This window comes from Leptinotarsa decemlineata, unplaced genomic scaffold (genome assembly GCF_025532065.1).
Source record: "Leptinotarsa decemlineata unplaced genomic scaffold, Ldec_3_MD MMD2_tig00026307_RagTag_RagTag, whole genome shotgun sequence".
Classification (NCBI taxonomy): domain Eukaryota; kingdom Metazoa; phylum Arthropoda; class Insecta; order Coleoptera; family Chrysomelidae; genus Leptinotarsa; species Leptinotarsa decemlineata.
The window spans coordinates 11,155,683-11,177,155 of NW_027412681.1; the positions used below are offsets into that span (position 1 = coordinate 11,155,683).

Consider the following 21,473-nt stretch of genomic DNA (forward strand, 5'->3'; position numbering starts at 1 on the left):
TCAATATTTCAACATGTTGAAACGTTTGAACATCTTTCAAACTATCAAAAAAAACTCTCTATATAGTCTGAGACACAGTTTATGAATAAAATAATTTTTCGACTAGATAAGGTCAACTTTTTGGGATATACTTTCTAAGTTCAGTCTGTATTAACAACTATTCAGATTCTCTAATGATCTTTTTTTTTCTCATTATGGAAGATGTCAATACTCATAATTGTTTGGTGATAACATTTGGTGATAACATTTGGTGATAACAAATATTTTTTTAGTGTGGTATTAGTGAAATAGTAACTTGTAAAATATTGTAAAAAAAGAAATTGTATACGTGAAAACCCAAATATATTTTGCATTATCTGATCTCCCCACTCAATTCATAAGAAAGACTCCAGTCTCTATTTCCCTCACTCTCTCTCTCTCTTTCTCAACTCCATTTCTTTATGTAATTTTATTATTTTTCTCTATTTTCTTACTTTTTTTTTCTTTTTTTAACATCTCAGTGAATAAGTATTAGTTTATTATTGTACTTAGTTGTACACCATCTATATTAAAAGTGATTTTACATGTATTATTTAGGTACTATTAATTTCTCGCTCGGCGAATCATAACTAGTGTGTAGTCCACTTCGAGGTGGGTTGACAAAGCAGCACAAGCATATCACATGCTTAGGTAATGTCGCCCCACTCGAAATGGAAATTTATTGTTTACAAATATTGTACTATATAATTGCACTGTACCCAATCTGAATTTATACATTATACATTACATTATACATAAAACGTTCTAGAAGAATATTATAAACTTTTGTTTTCATTTCTGATTTGTATAGGAATGTCAACTTTTTAATGAATTAGAGGATGCATTTAACATTATGCAAAATCTTTCGTTTATCTACAACAGTTAAAACATACTTGAAACAATTTCGATTAAAAGTCATTCCCATTTATTTTAGTTTTCAATATTTTCCATCCCACATGAAGTTTACTAACCCCATAAAAGACTGATGTGAGAGTAGATCTCTGTTCTTTGGTAGAACCTTTAAAGGTGGAAACAAGAGTCTCAGTTGTATTTCGAATTAATGCCGAGAGATGGCGTTGCTAGTTAAAAATAACATTTGACTATTGAAATTGGTTATGTTATGTAAATCTGCTGGGGCCTTACTTTCAAATCTGGTGGTCTCACATCGAGAGTTACAAGTAAAATAGAGAGAGGCATCCGATTTTTCTGTTGATGTGAGAGTTCACCTGTTTTGAAAATTAAGTCCCCTGTAGAAAAAACTCTGTACTTTTTATATTTCATATTCAATCCCGTATTCAATGCACGAAAAACTATAAATTTTTTCCTCGCACGACGAAAATACGACGAAAATTACTAAAGTTGTCCACCCAAGTATCACCTATCAAATTCAAATGATCATCAATCACCATGATAACGGTTCTATTTTTAGGGTCGGCGGCACTAAAAATGACAGCTACCGCCACCGACATTGAAAAGGCAAGGCTGAGCACATTCTTTGAGTACAGAATTGAATTATATATCGAACTGATATTTGTTGTAGATCGAGCGAATTTGAATTTTTCACGTTTGAAGTAAAAATAGTGTTTTGTATTGTTGTCTTTGTATATTGTGACATACTAAAGAAGTAACTGTCTTAAACACATTTATTTTCAACAATATTTCACTAATTACAAACTAATTTATTTATTACAACACTTAGCAACTAACGCTTAATTTATTTCCGCTATTTTATTTTATTTATTGTTTAGTCGCTCGATTCACTTTCTGAACTGCCCTCTTGGGTCGGGAAGACGTGCATATATCGGTAACGTCCTTTCTAGAATTTTGTAGTCGGTTCGGTACTAGAATTTTACCGGCGATTTTCGACTGCATTCTTTGGCGGTGAGGTCACGTGTTTGTTCCATGATTCGGCCAGCGTACTGGTCAGGGGCGGCTTCAGATTCGCTAAAATATACTCGTACACAGCACACAGGGCAGAAAATATGCTTTCATAATCACATAACAAAACGTTGGCAATTGGTGACCTACGTAAAGTATATCGTAAATTCACAGAATGATTTGTGAATGTTTCAAATTTTGAGAAATCACATATTGATGTTACAAGTCATATGTGAAGTATTACATACCAACAAATTGAAAAACAAGGTATCATTTAATAAAATATGTAGTTTTATGCATTCACTGTATTTTCAGTATGAAATGTAATGTTTACATGTAATATCTTATATGAATTTGAGATATAAATTTCCAGGGCAATATTCACTGGTAACTTACATCTATAGATTTTATTTCTAAATATTTAATGCATAATCTATAGGTGAATAGTCTGATAAAAAAAATCGAAAACTATCAAGAATTAAATATCGTATACTTTGGTACAACTTCAGTTACAATTAAATAGAATGAATGAAATTATTCTAAATAGATAAAAAAATATTTTTCGAAATAATATCCAGTAAATGAAAAATATAATTCTTCACGTTGAAATCCGTGTATTTATATTCTTTCAGAGCGTATTGAAAAGTATTATATTGCCATCTACGACCTCTTTCTCCACATTTATGTAATATTAAATTATCAGGGATTGTACAAACATAATAGAGCTTTTTGTCCGTTGTCACATCGCATTTTCTAAGGTGTACCGTAGTCATGGACGAAAGGTCAGGCATAACAACCAGCAAACTAGGGCAATAGCTTTGACACAGTTATTTCCAGCTGTGAAAGTTGACACTCTTTGACCAATAGTACGTAGCTCGTAGGGTTGTCTATCTACAAGTTTGCCACACAAAAATCACTTTTCTCATAATAAAAACCATATGTACCCATAATGAGGAATGTTCCTCCTGACGAAAATCAAGTAGTTTTCATAAAAAAGCTCTAAAACAGCGCATTTTAAACTTATCCTTTCAACCTCTTTCTTTAAAAAATATTTAAATACTTATAAAAGAGGAATGAAATAATGCATTCAACATTTAAAGGGATTCGTTTCTATTTCACCATTTGGCAACATCGGTTATAGCTAATAAAGGACAATGAATCTGTTACCTGTATGAGACAAACAAAGATGACATATTTCAGAGTCGTGCTGTTCTGTTTACTTATGATCTGAGTTCCGAGACATTCTGTGACATGACATTTTGTGCACCTAACCTATCTTCCTCTCTATAAATAAATAACAAGACAACTGTTGTTTATGTGGCTTGTGAAGGTGGTATTGAACTATAATTTATATTTTGCCTTAATTGTTGATTTATAAAGATAATTTTTCTTTTTTAAAGTAGGATATCTAGGTACGTATAAATTATTTCAACTTGATGTAGGCGCTGCTGCCAATATGTGAATTAGAAACAAATCCCTTTAAAAATTAAAACCCAACATTTGAAACATCAATTTGAATACTTCTCGAAGTGAATTTGAAAAACTCATGAATTAAACTCAACTTTATTTTGTTCAAACTAGCATTTGCTGTAATAACCCAAATTGAGGAATATTCCCCATTGGTACTTCAATGATAACCTGGCGATCCACACAAAACTCTCAGAAAAAAAACATAGTATTTTTCCAAATGTAGAAAATGCATCTTAATTTTATCATCGGAAACAAAGGTCAGCAGGTGACCTTCTATTATCGTATGTCACCTATATTTGCAATAACGCAATCGAGAAACATGGAGAATCAAGAGCTTGATATTTCTAAGCCCTTTGACCGTGTGTGGCCATAGCATCAAACTTTGATGCTATGGCTTGTCGGATCATAAGATATTCTCTGATTATGTTCGGTCGGTCGGTCGGTAGCCAAGCGGTTCGGCGTGTGTGCTTTGTTCACTCACTCGAATTGACTGCCGTGTTGGTCGGTGGTTCAAGCCCTAGTCTGAACGATCGATCTTCACTTGCTACCGTCCAACCCGTGTTAGGAATCACACGTTAAAAGGTAAGACCTGGTTAATCCTTAGCTCGCACAAGTTTCGACTTCTGAGGGTTGTCGTTCGTAGGGGTGCGACAGCTGGTTAACGGAAAAAAACAGATTTTAAACAGATTTTAAACAGATGTACCGTAATCGAAATATATAGTTAATGAATTTATTCCATTTGGCTTTTACACACTGTATATGTAAGGAGGTCACTTGTAGATGTATACTCCCGTAAACCATACTGATGTTCACTCAAGTTGTTTCAATATGTTTTTTTAGAATTTTCGATATCACTGATAGTGAAATAATTGGTCTGTAGTTGCATGTAAGACTTTGCTTGTTTTTGGGCATAGGTTGACCTCGAACAGTCTTCCATCCATCAGGAAGGAAACACCACTTTCATCTTAGTTCTGAATCACAAGCTCAAGATTTCTGATCCACCACGTACAATGATTTCGTTCCAAATGAAGCAACCGCTTGAATCGCGCAACACCGGCCTCGAGTGTCATATAAAAATATACTCTCATCCGGTCTTTACGACGTCGTTATACGACCGGGAAAAAACGACAATAAATTAATGAAAAAGTAAACATCGTTCACGGTTCCGGGGCTGTATATATCGAGATGAGCTCCGGTAATGACATAGTACCGGATTATGTCGACATTAGTGTGTAATCTGTGCGGTAGATGGCTCTCCCGTACCCGATCTAGAGCGCTGTGCAAATTTATATTTCTCTCTCTTGTGTGCTTTGTACATAATATAAAGTACACTGTTTATATTTGTCGAGCAATATTGGCATGTGGACTCTGTGCATTCAATTTGAGTCTGATTTTTTCGAGGATTTTTTTCCGTAGAGGTATCTTTATGGAGGTTTTCCGATGGCCTTATTCTGCAAGAGACTGGATGATCTTTTTGCCATTGGCAATGTTATTACCTAGTAAAAGTTGAAGTTTTGGTTTTGTATTCACGGTGTTTCAAATTCGATCCTCTCCATTGGGATCTGGGAAACTATGAGAGATACGAGAATGGTTAAATTGGGATAAAGTTGCGCATTTATCTGAATAATAATATCACGTTAGGAAAGTTCTGAAATTCCGAGTATATCGGGAGATATCCGGAAAAAACCGAAATTTTTCTGGCTTTATTTTTCGAAGGATTCGAAAATGAATTGCACTTTCACATTGCCACTTTTTCTCTGCTACATAATGGTGTTTTCAGATTTGCTATCCGACTTTTCGTCTTCCGGCCACCATCGCCAATTTTATTTTTCCATATGGGCGCTACATTGGATTCTTTCTGTTTTGAATAGAACCAGATTTTACCTTTTCAATGATGTATCATAAGTTATCATTTATTTTCGAAAAGTTGGAGACATTAAAAAAATAAATATTATCACAATAGGCTTTGACTTTCATGTTTCAATTTGTTACACTCAATGACATTTTCTTATTGTACAAGTCATTGAATTTTTGGCGAAAAATGATTTTCACGAATGAAGAAAAACTAGATATGATACAAATTTATTACAAATACGATAGAAACAGTGTTAGGTCATCGGAAATATATTTAAACTTTTAACCCGACAGCCGATAACCACATCGAATTATGTTCAAGTTATTGGATCAAAATCTCACAGAGTTTGGTTAATTTGAAAAGCCGAGGAAAAAATACGAAGACAGAATGGACCAGGAAACTAAAGAAAACTTGATAAATGTATGTATGAGCTGAGTTAGACATTGTGTCCTTTTCAATAAAAATTAATAATTTGTAGGTAAACATGAACCCGGAGAAATTTACACGTCAAATTTCCTTCGAAATGAAAATTGTCATACAAGTGCTTGGAGACATCTAAAAAAAAAGCGGTTCAAAATATTACAAAATACACATATCTCAAAAATTGCATCCAGGTGATCCCCAAAGGCGATTAGACATTTGTAATTGGCTAATGAGAAGGCCTGATTTTCCTGTTTTTCTGGAAAATGTAATTTGGACAAATAAAAGCACTTTTCCGAATTGTAGAATTCAACAGAAATAACGAACACATTTGGAGCTTAAACAACCCCAGGCAGTTCCGAGAAATTCGACCTCAAGTGCGATTTACTATTAACGTGCGTGCAGGAATTTACAAAGATAGAATTTTGGGTCCCCATTTATTTGACAGAATTCTGAATGGAGAAACCTATCACCAGTTTTTAATGTCGATTTCCGAAGACTATTTGGATTATCTACCTTTGGCTAACTAACTATAACAACATCTGATTTCAACATGATGGTGTCCACTGCACATTACCAGACGAGTATCTAATTACCTGACTGAAAGGTTTGGTGATATAGGGAATAATGGGCCGGTGAGGTGGCCAGCAAGGTCCCCAGACTTAAGTGTTATGGATACATTCTTATGGGGTACATTGAAAAATAGAGTTTATGGTCAGAGGAAATATCAAAATATTGAGGACCTTCAACACAGCATTGTTAGAGAGTTCGGAAGATTGAGGAGAAGGGAAATTAATCGTGCAGTGAATAATATTCGAAGAAAGGCACAGTTGTGTTATCATGAACAAGGCCAGCATTTTGAGCATTTGGTGTGATTTACTTTTGTCTTTACATTTTAGTTAATTATTGTTATTTGTTCAAAGTTCTATTTTCATTGAAAACGACACAACATCTAATTTACCTCATACACATCTCATTTATCAAATTTTGATTATTGATTCTGTCTCCGTATTTTTTCATTGGCTTTTCAAACGAACCAAACTCGGTGAGATTTTGATCCAATAACTTGAACATAGTTCGATGTGGTCGTCGTCTTTCGGGATACAAGTTTAAATACATTTCCGATGTCCTAACAATGTTTCTATCGTATTTGTAATACATTTGTATTATATTTCTTTTTTCTTCATTCGTGAAAGCCATTTTTCGCCAAAAATTCAATGACTTGCACAATAACAAAATGTCATTGAGTGTAACAAATTGAAAGTCAAATTTAAAAACATGAAAGTCAAAGCCTATTATGATAAGATTTATTTATTTTTTTAATATCTCCAATTTTTCTAAAAAGAATGATAACTTATGATACATCATTGTAAAGGTAAAATCTGGTTCTGTTCAAAACAGAAAGAATCCAATGTATCCAAAAAATGAAGTTGTCGATGGTGACCGGAAGACGAAACGTCGGATAGCAAATATGAAAACACCATTATGTAGCAGAGAGAAAGTGGCAATGTGAAAGTGCAATTCAATTTCGAATCCTTCGAAAAATAAAGCCGGAAAAAAATAAAAACCATTTTGGAAATTTCTGTTTTTTTCGGATATCTCCGGATATACTCGGAATTTCAGAACTTTCTCAACGGCATATTGTTAGTCAGGTAAATGCGCAACTTTTCCCCAATTTAACCATCTTCGTATCTCTCAAAAGTTTCCGAGATTCCAATGACGAGGATCGAATTTGAAACACCCTGTATAGGGGTTTCTTCGAAAAATGCTCTTTACTTCGGTTGGTTGGTAGTTCGGTTGGTAGCCAAGCGGTTCGGCGTGGGTGCTTTGTTCACTCACTCGAATTGACTGCCGTGTTGGTCGGTGGTTCAAGCCTTAGTCTGAACGATCGATCTTCACTTGCTATCGTCCAACCCGTGTTAGTAATCACACGTTAAAAAGTAAGACCTCGTTAATCCTTAGCTCGCACAAGTTTGGACTTCTGAGGGTTGTGGTGCGACAGCTGGTTAACGGAAAAACAGAAAAAAGATTTAAACTTCGACAACAGTTTTTTTCTTGATTTTTTGAAATTGTACACACCATATTTTATCAACATGTGATTTTTTTTTTGAATAACTTGAAAATTTGGGACATTATTGGTGAATACCGATAATAAAGTTGCAACAAAAATAGTTCAATAAATATTTTATTTTCAACATTGAACTTCTCCTGCAAAAACTTCGAAAACTAATAGAAGAAGAAATTTAATTATTTACAGCTTTTTGAGGTGACTCAATCTTGATAACGCAAAGACTGTTATTGAACACAAAAAAATAATTGAAAACCCTCATAGAGAAATGCGCTACCTATAACTAGGTTTATTCGGAATTGGTAGTACCGAAAAATTTCGGATTCAAGTTTCCTATAAAATTACAACGTGAAATCTATAAAATATCAGTTTCTAAAAAAAATGAGAAAAAAAAATTCTTGGAGCATTGAATTCATCAGTATCCCATGTTGAATGACTTCGTCAATGAAAAAACCTGATCAACCAAAATCTGCTCTTGAGAAGAATAACTTCTTCAACAAATTTGTGTTCGAAATGTGTTTTGTGTTCTTATGCTTATGCACCTGCATATTTTCAGGAAGAAATTTTCATGGGGAAATCAAATATGAAAAATTTCTGTTTTCTATCGAAAAAAAAACAAAAAAATACTGTTTTCGAATGAGAAACTATATTTTCGAAATAATAATAATATTTATTAGCCATTTCGGTACTCAATGTACATATGGTAAGTCAATAGAAGTACTATATAATATAAAAACAATTAAATTAAATATCTTCATAATGCCTTTTCAAATAAGCTTTTATTGAAAATACAGACAGTTGAATACATTCTTTTTCCACCTAATTTTTGAAGTGACTTCTGAAACGCCTGGTATATACCCTTACCTATATTTTTCGAAAATATTTTTCTGGCGGAATCTGAATATGGAAAGCAAAGTATGTCAGTTCCTTTAAAGAAACTTAACTTGTTTAAGCCTCGCTTGTACCGAGTACCCTGTATATTGTGAAATATTTTGAAAAGCCACAGTGCACTGATATCTAAAATATTAATTTGAAACATCGATCACAAACCTCTGCAGCAACATCAATTAACCACGTTTATCTGTTTTGAATATGAGGGTGACATTTATAAAAACGAATTTAACCCTTCCTTCCGCCGGCATATTTAGTGATAATTGGTTATGAGGTTTTATATTTTCGGCTTTTACAATCTTCTCATGAATGAACTGTTCATGCTTGTCTAAAAGCGTTTATGGCGTGTCCCTAAAGTTGTGCCGACGAATTCACTAGGAATGTATTTTTATTTATGTATATATTTGTTTAATCAATATTCTAATCCACAACACCATTCATAACTACTTATTTATTGAGATGCACAAGCATTGCAAAACAATTTCTAAAAGCAGTACTTGTACTGCGAATCATTTTCGATTTGAATCGCCGTTTATTGTGTTCGTTTCGAAAAACAGTCTCGGAGAGTTTATTTTCCGAAAATGCCGTTCTCCCGATGAAACAGTTTTCAAAAAATGTAATTCAAGCTACGTTGAGTTGAACTACGCTGTAGTCAAACGTGTACTTTTGATTTGTATAACACTCTCTGTCATTCTAAATTCTCAAACGCTCTTAAGTTTACGAACTTTTTACAATTTTTTGCGCATTTATTATTTTTTTTCATAAACCTTCGTTTAGTCTGAAGTAATTTTCCCCAATAGATATTTCCAAATCTTTCAAAATCCACTACTACATACATTTTAACACACTACATTTCTTACTTTCATAATATGAATTCAAAATCAGAATTAGAATTAATATTAAATTGAAAGGGTATATTATTAGGAGAGATTTTTTTGAGAAAGAAAGTTATTGGCTTTCTACTTCTCCATCTTGATACAAAAAAAATTGGGAATCTTCCAAAGAAAGAAAGGAATTAATTTCAAAAAATTAACTGTATACACAAAGATGTGTAGATGATGCAAAGAAGTAACTTTCAGACACTAACTGGAAAAGAAAGCCCTCTTGAAACACCTGTTTTCATATAAACATTGAATTACACGAAAGGAAAATACTTTGGAAACAAATACATATTTTATATTGTCGCAACTCAGTACTCGCTTGGCTTATTAATGAGAGGATTTTATTCGCTGTTTCACCCAGTCATCATTCATCCAAATAATGAAAGAACTCATTTAAAAACTCAATTAAATATTTGTTGTTACGAAACGGGGATAATACTTCAGGAATAAACTTACACTAAAATGTTAATCAAAAATACAATAAATCACCAAAAGCTTACATTATACTGCTACCCAGCAGTATCGAAGAGAAGATGTGCATTGGAACCTTTTCTGCAGATCAATAAATACTGAATGAATTTCTCAATACTGTCTGTCTATGATCTTGACCTCCCTCAATGTTTATGAAGATTTATACGCGGATATTGCAACTTTGATCCGGTTACTGTACTAAGGTAAAATGCAATGCATGCAATCTGTGCAAAGTTTGCGTATTTGGAGATTGTTTTATATTTCTATATCCTGTGATCGTTCAATTTTGATGTCTATAAACTTGAAATATTAAAAGATGGAATTCTGAAGACTGAATGTTTTTTGTTTTAGAATATTGATGTTGATGTTGGAACATCTTTAAATTCATGTATTCGCTTAAATGAATTTGAATTATTTCATGATTATTTTCCATATTTGACAATATGAACGCTGAATTGTAGGAAAAATTTTTTCTCTGTACCGTTTGTATTCCAAACATTCGTATGGAATCAAATCAAATATCATTCACAGGATTTCTACACAATATAGCAAAAGAAAGAGGTAAAATTTCACTTAAATGGAACACTGTCATTCCCACTGCTAGACATCCGATGTTTCGCCGTAAGACACTTGCCTTATTGGCTCTTCAGTATCAAATACAGATAACATAATAAGAAAAAACAGCCAATTCGTTCATGATTACGACTTTTTGTCACGGATATTGATTGAATTATTGTTTGATTTAATCACAGACAGGCATTTTGTTTAATTTGAAACGGTATATTTTTAGGATAAATTATTTTCGGAAGGGCTTTTTCTTCCAGTTTGTCTGAAAGTTACTTCTTTGCTTGATCTACAAATCTTTGGATAGAGTTAATTTTTTTAAATTGATTCCTTCCTTTCTTTGGAAGATTCTCACATTTTTTGTATCCAGGTGAAGAAGTAGAGGGCTAAAAACTTTCTTTCCCATTGAATTGATATGAAACTACTCGTTCAACTGGATGAACATCTATTGGGTTGTTTCATAAGTTTTGTCCGTTTTAATGTCATATGTTTTTGTAACACCATTTCTCAATAAATATTTATTCTACAATGTCGTGGTATATACTGATCGATACATTGATGCATACATTTTTTGCCTTTTTTCAGCTTATATGATGTCGTTAAGCCAATTTCGGCCAATTTTTCTGTACGAATTGAAATTGAATCAAAGCACTGCCGAAACAGACTGAAAAATTAACCAAGCATTTGACAATGATAGTGTTAATGAACGCATTGTTCGACGTTGGTTTGCGTCGTTCCGGAGACTTCAGCCTCGAAGGTCAATCGAAGTGGTCAATCTACAGTCATCTAGGACGAGGATTTGAGGACCGTGGTGGAGACTGACCCATTACAAACTGTGGATAGGGTGGCGGAAGAACAGGGTGTGAGCTCCCATTGGGTTTTTGATGGTTTAAAATGTATTGGAGTGATCAAGAAGCTCGAAAAGCACGATCGACAGAAATTGTCACGTTCCGAAGTCTGTTCTTTTTTGTTTTTGCGCAACCAAAACAATGGTCATTGGATCAGATCGTCACGTGTGTTGAAAAGAGGATCCTCAACGACAACAGGAAACATTCCAGGACAGTGTTTGGAGACAGATAAGCCACCCATGCATTTCCCAAAGACAAAAACCGACCAAAAAAGACCATGGTTACTGTATGATGGTCAGCGGCTGGTGTGATTCACTATAACTTTCTGTAACCTGGCCAACCCATCACAGCAGAGTCCTGTTGTGAGAAATGTACTGAAAATTGCGTCAGCAGCATCTGGAACTGGTCTACAGAAAAGGTTCGATCCTGCTCCACGACAACTCTCGTCAGCACGTTTCACAAATCACTGTCCGAAAATTAAACGAACTGAGTGTCGAAGTACTGCCTCATCCACCATACTTCCCAGACCTCTCGCCAACCAACTACAATCTTTTCATACACTTCGATAACTTTCTCACCGGTAGAACCTTCGTCAATCAGGACCAGGAAAAAACGGCCTTCGTCAACTTTATCGAATCCCGAATAATCGATTTTTATGCTGACTTTTAGTCGACTTGTTACGATGGCAAAAATGCATTAATTCAAAAGGCGCTTATGTCGATTAAATTGAATGAGTATTTAGTGAGATATATAGTTTGAAGTAGACCCAGAAAAACGGACAAAACTTTTGAAATGAGGCTGCACTGAAATAAGGCCACAAGTGCTCACGCAACCACTGTAATATATTTATCATAGTGGAAATACGTGTATAACGATTGTGGTATAAACGTAAAACTCACAAAACTTTTGAAATAACCTATTTAATATAAGATAGATAGGTAATTGAACAAACAATATAGCCCCAAAGTGATAGTTTGAGTTTTGGAAAAATAAATCGGTCGAAGCCGTATCAGGTGAATACGGTGGCTGTACGATGTGGTTTGCTGTGTTTTTGACTAGAAATTCTTTCACAATGACAGCCTTGTGAGATAGTGCGGTATCGTGGTGCAAAATTCATGAGTTTTCTTCTGGCACTTTCACCTTCACTTTTGATCTACTTTGACGAGCTTTTTTCGGTTTCGGCTCATTTGGAATGCGCCAATCCGGTTTGCATATAAAATTCGTGAACCCATGTCTCATCATCACCAGTTACAATGCGTTTTATGAATGTGAGGTCAGAATTGACTCGTTCTAACATGTCTTCAGCGACCTTTCAGATCTTTGGCCCTAGTCGAGAGGCAACGAGTTTCATGTCTAAAAAATGTTTAAAATGATACGTGAAACATATACATATACATTTCAGCGGCTATTTCTGTCGGACCTTAACGACGATTTTCAGCCACCGTTTCCGTTACTTTAGCGATTTTGAGTTCATTCAGTTGAGGATGTTGATGACCAACCAGAGCCAGGAAAGTTTTCTACCACATCTCGGCCGCTTTCAAATGCCATGTAAACCTATTTTTAATAAAGTCGATTCACCGTAAGTCTTATGCAACATTTTCAGCGCTTCGGTACAAGAAATATTCGCGATGAAAAATTCAAGACATATACAATGTAAAAATCGCAAAATACACACATCGGAAAAGTCTAGGGATATTTTTATAACATACTAAATATCATAAAAATAAATGCATGAGGTCGTTTAATTTCGATTAAATTGGTACACTCGACCACCCTGTAGATTTCTATGGGTTGAACAAAGCCTGCAAAAACGGTAATTAATCTTTTATCAAGTTTTTTAAAAATTGTAGGTTTTCGGCTAAAATGAATAATCTGAAAGTGTCGATTTTGTACATTCTATGCAGTTCTTGCTCAGCAATTAAACTGGAAATATTGTGCTTTAACATGGAACGCCATCACTTACCATTGGCTGAGATGAATAGAGCTGTAGGGCTTCTTCAAGGTGGCATGCGACAAAATGATGTAGCTCTTCGTTTGGGAGTCTCCCAAAGTGTTATCAGTCGATTGTGGCGGCGTTTCCGTGAAACTGGCAGTCCAGCCGAACAACATCCAGGGCGAGGACGCGCTACAACTGCAGTTCAAGACCGATTTTTTGTCTTAACCGCAAGAAGACAACCGACAATCACAGCACCTGAGTTGGTTAACGTGTTGCAGCAGACGCACCAGGTAACCATTGGTCGTGATACTGTCAGAAGTCGACTGCATGAAGCAGATCTCCACAACAGAAGGCCACTTAGATGTCCACCTTTGTCGAGAGGCAATCGGGGTAGAAGATTAGAGTGGTGTCAAGAACATCAAAACTGGGATGCAAATGATTGGGCCACAGTTTTGTTTACAGACGAATCCAGATTTGGATTTCATCCAGATTCTCGTCGAGTAAGACTGTGGAGACGACCTGGAAATAATGAACGTTTGAGACACGTCCAGGAAGTCCACACATACAGAGGTGGTATAGTAATGCTATGGGGCGGAATCATGATCGGCGGCAGAACCGATCTCGTTTTTCTAAATCGCTCTCTCACAGCTCGACAGTACCTCGACACCATTCTTCTACCTATCGTCCGTCCGTTTGCTGGTGCTGTTGGTGAACACTTCCACCTAATGCACGATAATGCTCGTCCACATGTCGCGCGTCTAGTGACTGACTGGCTCACCAACGAAGGAGTTGATGTATTGCCATGGCCAGCACAATCAAACCTGAATCCCATCCAGCATGTCTGGGACATGCTTCAACGAAGAATTACTCCGCATATGGGGAACATTCACATAACGTTTCAATTGAGAGAGCTTTTAATCGCTGAATGGGCAAATGTACCTCAACAAGACATTGACAATCTCATTTTGTCGATGCACGATAGATGTAGGGCCGTAATAAACCAGCGTGGAGGCCATACTTTGTACTGATTCAAATTTTTTTGTATTATGATTTTTTTTCGGGGTGCCAAAGAAGAGCCATATTTTTTTTTAGTTTTGCTTATATGCGCACTCAGTATTTTTGACCATTTAATAAATTTTGTTGTAAGTTACATTCGTTTATTAATTACCCGTCAACTTTTTTTCCCTAAAGCGATCTAAAAAAAATTATTGCCATTTTAAAAAATATCCCTAGACTTTTCCGATGTGTGTATGTTTGAGGTTAATTAACAAGTTGGGTACTGTAAACAAATTGAATGACGGATGGCGCTCCAACTTCGCCTTATTACCTTTAGTTGTGCCAAACTAGCTTCAAATATAATTTAGATGATTCCTTCAAGCGGACTTTTTAAACAACAATGACCTTCCCTTTCTGTTGATTCTCGTTTTGACCAATAAACAGTATAACTCTGTTCATCTAAATAATGGAATGCTCCCAAACATCATCAAGCATAGTGCACGTGATCTCCCAGAAAAGGCTGCTTGTACAGAGTCGTACTAAGGAACGACCGATTTTTTTATAATATGCGGCTGGGTATAGGATTTTTTTTGGTAGAGTGTAGGGGCATAAACTAGCAGTTTCCTCAGCCGTATCAATACTTATATTTCAGATATTTAGTACTTTGAAATACCGTATATGTACACACCACAGGAGTAAAAACGTAACTCACCACTCCGACCCTGTAGCAATATACCTGAATGAATTCCGCCAGCTGATTACAATTAAATCTGAATTGACTAGCGTAAAGAGGTTTGTTTATTGTACCTAATAGATGCAAATTTGCGTGGTGATCATGCCTTGATCACGCATCTATCTTTGTTTGGGTTACTTTGCTTGTTGGATGGATATAGTTTAGCTCCGGTACCAAATTTGACAAAAGACAAACAGTCGTCAATCTCTGCGAATTTTTGATTTTGATTAACCAACAAGAATTCACTTTGCCACCCACACCTTTTAAGCAAGATTTTCATTTTTCATTACGCAGTCTTAGTACTAAAACAAACAAATTAAAAAAGTAAACAGCTTCATACTAATTCATGCATTTATATTTTGTCTGAGCCGACATATTCGGTTCAAGGCAAGAGACAGCACTCGGTCCCATCTTCACCACGGTTGTGTGTGTGTGTCGTTAATTGGCCTTAGCGTTGGGCGCGGAGGTCGCCCTGTCTTCTCTTGCCTCCCCTTTCCCCCCTGACCCGCCGCCTATTTGCGCAGCCATCTCGTAAAAGTGGCCGTATCGGATTTCTGACCGGTGTGGTGCGACTGAGGCGGGCATTGGACGGACCGTCGTTTGTTTCGACTTTTTCGAAACAACCACGGGTTCCTTCGATGATAAATGATAGGAACGTGAGAAGTTTTGTTTCGTTTCACTGGTCGAGCTATTAGCGGACTTGTTTTTGTTTGTTAACAACGCCTACTTCCTCAGGTAAGGTCTGTTGTCAAACTCTGTTTATCTGAGCAACAGCACCACATTATTATGCATAGTGCACGTGATCTCCCAGACAAGGCTGATTGTACAGAGTCGCAATAAGTTAAGACCAATTTTTTTTTAAAATGATATACGACTGGGTATAAGAATTTTTTTAAGTGAAGTGTGGGGACACAAATCAGCTGTTTCTTCAGCCGTATCAGTATTTGACATTTCAAAATTTGTAAACTTCAAAATACGTTTATGTACACACCATAGGCGTTAAAACGTTAGTAACAATGAATTGCAGTCAAATGTGATTGGCCAACGTGAGGAGGCTTGTTTATTTTACCAAATAGATGCAAATGTGCGTGGTGATCATGCATTGATCACGCATCTATCCTTTTTGGGTTGTTTTGTTTGTTGGATGGATATAGTTTAGCCACATCAAGTTGGCTATCAGGGTTCGTACTACATTTTGAAAATCTGAAGTTTGGCGTCTCAAACACAAGAAGAGATGCAGGGGCATTCGCAAATAGGTATAGTTCAAGTAAATGATATAGTGCAACCTACCTTCCAACAGTTCCCCTTTAATAATATAGTTAGGGAGCTAACTAATTTTGTTATTCAATAACCATTTCTTCACTTCACTTTCTTCGAAAGCTTCTGATAATTTCTCTTCCATATTTTCTGTTTCACTATTACTGTCGTCATTTAAATCAATAATGAATTTATTTCCACCATTGATATGGAAGTGTCCAATCTCCATATAGTCTTTTTCAACTAAAATTACTTTTCTGACAGTCTTCTTCGGTAATATTACATACTTCTTCTTCAACTAGCTCTATTACCTTCTTATTAAATTTTGGAAAATTATTTTCACGCCTGATGCTCTGTTTCAATTTTCCCCATATCAACTCGATGGGATTGAAAACACAAAAATAGGGGGAAAGTCTCAGTATGGTGTGTCCATACTTTTCAGCAATACTCTCCAGACCATACACTTTTTTAAATGTTTTTGTCTGTAAAACTTCAAGTAGTTGGTTTTTGGTAAAGTAATCCATTAAAAAACTTTTGTGTTTCATCTTTCCTCGAATTTTTATTCGGTACTTTGATGAGCTGTCGCGAATGATAGGAAGCGTTGTCAAGAAGGTTCACACTATTCGCATCCAAATTTTGGATCAATGTATTTTCAAACCATTCCTCAATAACATGAGCTTCCATGTTCTTATGATGGTCAATATTGCAGTTCTCAATTTTTTTTCCACATAATTTCAAAGAATTCTGAACCCCTCCTTTACTTCCTCCGCGATGCACAATCATTAGTCGCAATCCTTTGTTTGCAGGCATGTTAGGCGTACACATTCTCGAACCATCAGTCCACCCTTTCGTAACTGTGTCGTAAGTGTCATACCAAGTTTCGTCCAAATAGAAAATTTGCCGTTGTTCTTGTCTATATTTAGTTATTTATTCTAAGTATTTGTTACGCAATTCTACTATTCTTCTGCTTTCCATAACTGCTTGACGTTTGTTTATTATTTTAAATCTAAATCCTAGTTTCTTTATCCAATCCTGAAGAGTTTTGTCACAGCAGCTCACGTTATGGCCGAAAGTATTCAACTTCTTCCTTATGATTTCAGTTGTAGGAATCTCATGGCTTTTGTAACAGTCGTGTATTGTTTTTTTCTATGATTTTATTAGATGAACATCTGAAGGTTTTGGTAATCTTGTATGTATGTTGACTCAGGTAGTCCGCCTCTCTTGTTGGTGCGTTGCTATTGGCCAAGGTGTTAATTCATGTTAATGACGTAACATTGCATTGCGCTGTTGCCACTGTAGCATCTTTTAGTATGGGATTCCAAATACGGTTAAGCGTTACCGCCTCCTGTATTCTGTTGTAGTTTTCCGTATGTTTATGGATTTCTATGGCTTCCCGTACAAACTGACTGAGGTATCGTGTGATCTCTTTCACTGAGCGCGTATTCCGCTACTGTCGATTTGTCTATTTGACCTAATCTACAGTTTTTCCAATGTTAATTCAGCTTTGTAACCATGGATCCTTTCGTGGTACTGATATAAACTTTTCCGCAGGTGCATGGGTAGGTATACGATTTATCTCCATAGCTGATAGTGGATTTTTTTGTCTTTCGCAGATCTAAGGCTTTGTTATATTTTCCTGGTGGGCTTGAATAACATATCGCCTAAAATGTTTTTTTCGTATAAACCAGCCGTACTCGAAATCATGAAAAATTTAGATTCGACCTTTTTAATTAGCAGGGCAGTGTATCAAAGTTCAAATCATATCTATTAAATCTGGCACTGCACTAACGAATAAATCTGAACCGTGTATTTCAAGAATTTCATTTTACATTTGCTCTCATGCAAGCATGCTTCAGTTTTGCATCACCTTGTATGGGCCTTTATTTACTAAAAATTTCATTTTTTTACTTACAGTTGCCCTAATAAAAAGCATATCGTATTCTTCTATGAAGATGTCATCTATGGGGACGACAGAAAACAAATCTTTTAATTGACAGTTTTTTTGTAAAGTCGGTAAAAAATGTTGGCACTTATTCCATGTTATTATATTTATTATTGAAATAGTTGATGAAAATTTCATTAGTTCGGACTTCCATTGTCTTATATTATATAAAATGATTTGAAATCCATGAAAGAATTAAAAAAGAAAAATTAAAAATGAATAGCTGAAAGATAACAATTATATTAAGTAAAAAAACCTGAAATGAAATAATAGTGAAGTAGAATACAAGTAAAAACAGAACAATTGAACAGAAAATAAAAATAAAAAGGGTAATAGATTCCAAGCCAAGTTACTTCATGACGTTTCGATTGTTAGTATCCACAATCGTCTTCAGGTTAAAATTGGACTTATTCCACCGAGATCTGATTCTTTATAAGTCATTCGACTACTTTCACTTATCCCCGCTTTCCATTTTCCGCTTCACTGGTTTAGTGGAAGATGACCGTTTGACGGGAGATGGCCATTTTTTGCTTGATGATGGGTTTCCATATGTTGCGTATCTCTACGCTAGCTTCGCTGTATACGTTATTAGACAACATGTATGCGGCTTCTTTGAATTTCCCCCTCTAAACCAATGTTCCTGTCTATGCATGATCTCAGCTTGGGACAACTCGATGTTATGTTGATGGGTCCAAACATGATCTGCTATTCCTGATTGCTGGTTTCCCCTCACCGTGTGTGTTTCTTGTGCTCGACAATGCGAACATTCAATGGCTTCTCAGTTTCACCAATATAGGTAAATGCAATTCTTGGAATCGCAGGCCGCGTTCGGTGGCCTGGTTTTCGTGAGGCTGCTACGGACAGTGTTTCCGGATCTGAAGCAGGTTCTGATGTTGTACTTGGAACCAATTCTTCTTATCCTATGATGTAGGGAAGTGCAAGCACTGGTTGTGACGGCTTCTTATCCTTGCGAGGCTCCTGGTGTCTTTTACCCAAAGTCTGTTCTACTATATTTTGTTCAATTGTTCTATTTTTACTTGTATTCTATTTCACTTCTTTTTTAGTCCTTTCAGGGATTTCAAATCATTTTATATAATATCAGACAATGGAATTCCGAACTAATGAAATTCATCATGAAACATATATCATCTTCAAATAAAGTTGATGAAAATATTAGATTACACTCATAAATTTTTGTTTGTTTCAGAATCATATGCACATTGTGGCCGAGAAAAATAAGAATAATGATAGGATATCAAAATTAGAGGAGCAGTTGAATAAACTAACTTTGACTAGTCAAAGGTGAGTCTTTATGATTGGTAACAGTATTACGATATAGCCATTCATAATTTTTTGTAATCCAAAGTTGGTACTATTTGAAAGTTAAATTAAAACAGTTGCTAAAACTAACTTATATAAGTGCGCCGGCACCTAAACTTTGTGCTACGAGCTTGAAAATGGCGTCACACCTAACATTACCCAGCCAGAGTTGGATGAAGCCTAAATTGAAATTTATTTTACTTATTATTCGGACTTTACCCAAAAAGCTTGAGCAATACAAAATCAACCCGGGTTGATTATCCTAGCATCACCCGTAATATGTGTATATATATATATATATATATATATATATATATATATGTATATATGTATATATGTATATATATATATATATATATATATATATATATATATATATATATGTGTATATATATATATATATATATATATATATATATATGTATATATATATATATATATATATATATATATATATATATATATATATATAATTCACATCTTCTTTAGCAGGTTCAGTAGTTCAGATCTGATGTTGGCATTTCTCACAGGAAGTGAAACTTATCTGGCCCATTAAGTATTTTATAGCAAATTATATAGCAATTCTTTCTAGTACATTTGAAGATAGTATCAGTCATATTTTAATGATTTATTTTGAAATTTCATAATAGCGACAATTTGTGTCGCCTTTAAGAAGTACTTTTTCATTATTTGGTAAATTGACCGTGCTCAATTATTATTTCCATGAACAAGTTCTATATGCCAAATTGTCATTCGCCAATTTTAAAAACTTTCGAAAAAGCGACATGGTTATTATTCATGTAGATCAAACAATATGTATATTATTTATATTGTTGTGAATCATACCCTAAAGAAAATAAAGCCGGCCGCCACTGGTAGCTATAAACCAATTGTGACGTAGTTAAGAGCGGGCGAATGTTCGATGTTCGTTGCCGTTCCAGACGTGGCGCTGCTTCGAGAATAATGCTATAGCTTCCATGGAATTTTGAGGAATATTATGGCGCCTTCGATTGCCAAATATAAGCGCAATCCACTCGCCTATCAAGTCAGTCAAGTGAAAGTTACAGTGCGGTCACAGTGAAAAAACTCCATAGTTCCATAGCTGACAATTAGGAGATCATAATAACAATGATGAATCGACTTATTTGATCAACATGTGAATGAAATAGTGTGTCATCATTTTTGTCTTTTTTTCAGCATGACAAAGTAGGTTAGGAAGTACCAATCGAAAATGTTCCGCAAGGCATAAGGGTCAGAGAAAGAACTTTTTGCAAAAATCTAGTAACATGTCAAGTTTTGTTTGTAAGCGGTGAAGTCCTCCCCTTTTTTTTTGAAATAGGAATGTCAAACGGTAGCTTACCCATTGCTGCTTCGATTTTGAATGACAAAAATACGTTATCTGAAAAATGCAAAAATGAAATGGATTATTGGTGAAAAATTGCCTTACTAATCAAATTAATTTTGGAAATGTTGTCCGCCTACCTCCATACAAAATATCTTCAAGAAATTGTTGTACATTTTGGAGCACTATTGGTGTCACTGCCCAGAATTACAGAATTCATGATCATAGTTTATTATAATTAAACATAGATATATTGTCAAATAATTAACAGTATTTGTTATAATTGATCAAAATCTAAATACGAACAACAAGCAACTCAGTTAAAACGTATCAGGAATGGACATTTTGGTTACATGGTCCTCCGAACCGGATGTTAAGAATCATCAAGAAGTGAAACCCAAATCGACTAGCAAAATTACCATACATTGAAGTGTAAGATTAGAAGGAATCCAATCTAATTAATACATATTAGGTTGTTTCAAATGTTTTGTCCGTCTCAATGGGTCTACTTCAGTGAACGATTAAAATTCGATCGAAATACAAGCTATTTGAATCAGTACACTTTTGATCGAGTTGTAACACA

General features: G+C 35.1%; 1 protein-coding gene across 7 annotated transcripts in view; it reads left to right on the forward strand.

Moving 5' to 3' along the window:
- LOC111510225 (uncharacterized) overlaps positions 1-21,473 on the forward strand; it is a 179,106-nt gene that overhangs the window by 3,182 nt on the left and 154,451 nt on the right. For all 7 annotated transcript variants that reach the window (XR_012466981.1, XM_074180960.1, XM_074180963.1 and 4 more), the window contains exon 2: positions 19,436-19,530. Coding sequence is in view for 6 of the 7 variants with exons in the window: in XM_074180960.1 (XP_074037061.1) it covers positions 19,436-19,530 (95 nt within the window). In the remaining variant the exon portion in view is untranslated. The remainder of the gene's footprint in view (positions 1-19,435; positions 19,531-21,473) is intronic.